This window comes from Orycteropus afer, unplaced genomic scaffold, assembly GCF_000298275.1.
Source record: "Orycteropus afer afer isolate SDZICR_OR568_19922 unplaced genomic scaffold, OryAfe1.0 scaffold01315, whole genome shotgun sequence".
Classification (NCBI taxonomy): domain Eukaryota; kingdom Metazoa; phylum Chordata; class Mammalia; order Tubulidentata; family Orycteropodidae; genus Orycteropus; species Orycteropus afer.
The window spans coordinates 47,548-51,406 of NW_006922902.1; the positions used below are offsets into that span (position 1 = coordinate 47,548).

General features: G+C 43.1%; 1 protein-coding gene across 1 annotated transcript in view; it reads left to right on the plus strand.

Moving 5' to 3' along the window:
- Positions 1 to 3,859, plus strand: part of TAP2 (transporter 2, ATP binding cassette subfamily B member) — a 16,585-nt gene that overhangs the window by 3,960 nt on the left and 8,766 nt on the right. The window contains exons 3-5 of the mRNA XM_042783463.1: positions 751 to 1,027; positions 1,816 to 2,013; positions 2,141 to 2,269. Coding sequence (XP_042639397.1) covers positions 751 to 1,027; positions 1,816 to 2,013; positions 2,141 to 2,269 — 604 coding nt within the window. The remainder of the gene's footprint in view (positions 1 to 750; positions 1,028 to 1,815; positions 2,014 to 2,140; positions 2,270 to 3,859) is intronic.

The window sequence follows — 3,859 nt, forward strand, 5'->3', positions numbered from 1 at the left end:
CCCCTGGGGGTGAGTTTTATTCCAGGCACCAAATGTATTCCAGGGCCATAGTATTGGGAGTCTCCCCAGACTTCATCTGACCAGTAATTCTGGTCATTATTGAGTTTTTGGATTTTGTTCCACGTTTTCCCTCCCACTCTATCCAGGATCTCCAGCTTTGATCCTTTCCTGAGTGGTTGGCATTGGTAGCTGGGCACCATCTGGTTCTTCTGGTCTCAAGGGCCATAGTGTCCTAGGGTTGATTGCTTCTAAATGCCCTTTTTCTTTTGTGTGTGTGTGTGTTCTTCTTCACTTCCAACGCTAGGAGACCATTAGCTGCATCCTAGATGGCTGCTTGAAAGCTTTTAAGACCCCAGTCGCTACTCACCAATGTGAGATGTGGAGCAATGCTTTTTTGTATTTTGTTGTGCCAATTGAGTCTGGTGTACCCCAGTACTGTGGTCCTGAGGTAGTAGCTATTGGATCTCTTTCCCATAGTGTTGGGGTGTCTGTGAGGGATTACTCTGTGTCTGTCTTCTATTGTTTCTGTAAGGACTGCAGGTATTTTGTATCACTGGTGTCTGTACAAGATTAGCCTCAGCTGACCCTGTCCTTGGTCTAGAGTATACCTCTATTCACTGATCCCGGTCTGATCATCTCAGGTGTTTATATGTTTATCTGTATAGCCTAGTGTTTGGTGTTAATGGCAGTGTGGTATTGTGGACACATTGGTTGGTTTTAACATCTGTCATCTATCTCTTATGTGCACAGCTTGGTGTCCTCTCATTTCTCTGGGGACTGTATTTTATGCTTGGTTTTCTTACCTGCTCTGTCTTCCTCAGGGGAGCTGAACTCACGGCTGAGCTCGGATACCACCTTGATGAGTAACTGGCTTCCTTTTAATGCCAATGTACTCTTGCGAAGCCTGGTGAAAGTGGTGGGACTATATTGCTTCATGTTCAGCCTGTCACCTCAACTCACTCTCCTCTCTCTGCTCAACATGCCGCTCTCATTAGCAGCTGACAAGGTGTACAATGCACGCCATCAGGTACTTGTGGATGTTAGGGGAAATCCCAAGGGAAGAATAAAACTTAAGAGGGGCTAAGGATCTCCCATTCATGGCTAGAGGTTCTTCTAGAGGTCTTCGTAGCTCTTCAAGCAGAAATTCTTAGTGGGTGTGGGGATGGGGTAGGAGTCTATGGATGGGCTTCAGATGATCCATGACCCCCTGTATAAAAAATTATGTGCCATGTCAATTTAGTTTTATGTGTTTCACTGTACATAAATTATATTCCAATAAAATGTATTCTAAAAAAGTTGTATGTGTATGAAAGAGAGAGAGAGAGAATTCTTTGGGAGAGAGAATATCCTTTTATCAGATTCTCAAAGGAGTCTGTACTTACCTTCCCCACAAAAGATTGAAAAAGCATCTGTTGGATAGAGATGTTTTTGTTTTATAATCAGTAGAAGGAATTTGAATGAGTGCAGAGAATGTCGAAGGTGCAGTCAGGAGGTCCTGAGTCTGAATGTCAGCTCCACCATCTCTTAATTGGCTGTAGCTCCTTTTGCAAACTACTCCCCCATTTCTTATCAAACACTGGAGGTGATATGAATGACCTCATATGACAGTGAAAAAAATAGCATGTATCTCCTACCCTGTCTAGCTCATTGATATTTTGTTCCCTCCTTCCTTCAGTCTCATTATTCCTTCTGGAAGGAAATGGAAGGAAGAGGGATGTTTATAGGTAGATTGGGAAGCATCCCCAGGGCTGCAATGAGACATGGACCTGCTATCTTCTGCCTTATGGACCCTGTATCTTCTGCCCACTCTTGCAGGCGTTGCTTAGGGAGATCCAGGATGCCATGGCAAAGGGAGGACAGATAGTGCAGGAGGCAGTTGGAGGGTTGCAGACTGTCCGGAGTTTTGGGGCAGAGGAACATGAAGTCTGTCGCTATAAGGAGGCCCTTGAACATTGCCAGCAACTGTGGTGGCGACGAGACCTGGAACGAGCCCTGTATCTGCTTTTCCGGAGGGTGAGCCACCGGGTGGGAAGAGCCCTGGGAGGGGGCAGTGGGAGGGTTGGGGAGGCGACAGTTGGTCCAGGTGTCCTGTTCAATGTCACAGACTCTTCAGCCTTATCTCTTTCTTCTCCCCTCACAGTTGCTGGAATTGGCAGTGCACGTGCTGATGCTAAGCTGTGGCCTACAGCAGATACTGGCTGGGGAGCTCACGCAAGGCAGGCTACTCTCTTTTCTGCTCTACCAAGAGGATGTGGCACATCATGTGTTTGTGAGTAAGGAGCCTGTGCATACAGCCCTTTTTCTCTCTGATTTTCTCTCTGGCCTTCTGGGTCTTGGGCTTTATTTGTTCCCTTTAAAGAAAACCTCATTCTCTTATGGAGAATTTCACACGTATGCAAGAGAGAAAATAATGTAATAAACCCTTACACAGGGTACCTATCACCTGCTTCATCAATCAACTCATGATCAAACTTGTGTCATCCATTTCCCCATCCATAGTATTTTTCCCCCCACCCATAGTATTTTGAAGCAGATGCCAGATACATCATTTCATCTATAACTATTCAATATGTATCTCTAAAATACAAATACTGCTTAAAAACAGAAGCAAAAACCATTTCCATGTCTAAAAAAATTAACAGTAATTCTTTAAATACATCAAATGTCTGGTCAAATATTTTTGTTTATCTTAAATATGCTATATACATGTGTGTATTATATGTGTGTGTGTGTATATATACACACACACAAACACATACACATACATATAAAATAGTTTGCTTGAATAGGATCCAGATAACATCTACATCGTGTATATATGTGTGTAAGTATATAATGCGTTTTTCTTCCTACAACTTATTTACTGAGGAAACAGTGTTGTTTGTGTTATAGAGTACTTTATAGTCTGGATTTTGTTGATCGATTCCCTGTGGTACTGTTTAGTATGTCCTCTGTCTCTGTATTTCTTGTCAGTTTGTAGTTGACTGGAGAGGCTTGTTAGATTAAAGCTTTTTAATGTATTTTCTAAAATTTTGGAAGACAGGCATACTTCCTAGATGATGGTATGCTCTTCCTTCAGGAGGCACACAACATCTAGTCCTCCCTGTGATGTCACCAGCTATTGATGCTCAGTGCCTAGATCTGTGAAATTACTAGAGGCTACAAAGTCATTATATTGTACCAGTGTTTCAATTATTAGTTGGAATGCATCTATCAAGGGAAACTTTCCCTCGTCTTCTACTTGGTGACCCAACTAGGAAAGACAGACTAAGCATTTGAATTCTTCCCCTGTATTTACCAGTGTTCAAAAATAATTAGTTACTTCATTTTATAATTTTCTTAGACATTTGTTAACTGTCTTTTCTGTGTAGAGAACTGTGCCAGGTATTCTAGTGACTGCAAAGATGAGTTAGACATGGGGCCTGCTTTTAAGGAGTTTTCTGTGTAGTCAGGCAAGACAGCTGGGTGTGAATACAAACCAGCAACTGAGGAGGCCTGGGATAGAAATCATGATGTTGGGATGAGTATGGACTTTGCCTTCCTTTGCAAATTGGAACACTGGCGATACTAGTCTCACTTTTAAATGCCATCCAATTTGCACATTGAAAGGTAAGAAACTCTTTTCTGTGTAAGAGAGGGGAGGAGGAACATGGCTGTGGGTAGAGCATGGTTGTTGTTGTTGTTGTTGTTGTTGTTGTTGTTATGTGCTGTTGAGTCTGACCCGACTCATTGCGACCCCTCCTTGGGTTTCCAAGGTGGTATCACTACCGAAGTAGATTGCCCCATCTTCCTTCCAAGGAGTGGCTGGTGGGTTTGAACCGCCAGCCTTCTGGTTAGCAGTCAAGTGCCTTAGGCACTA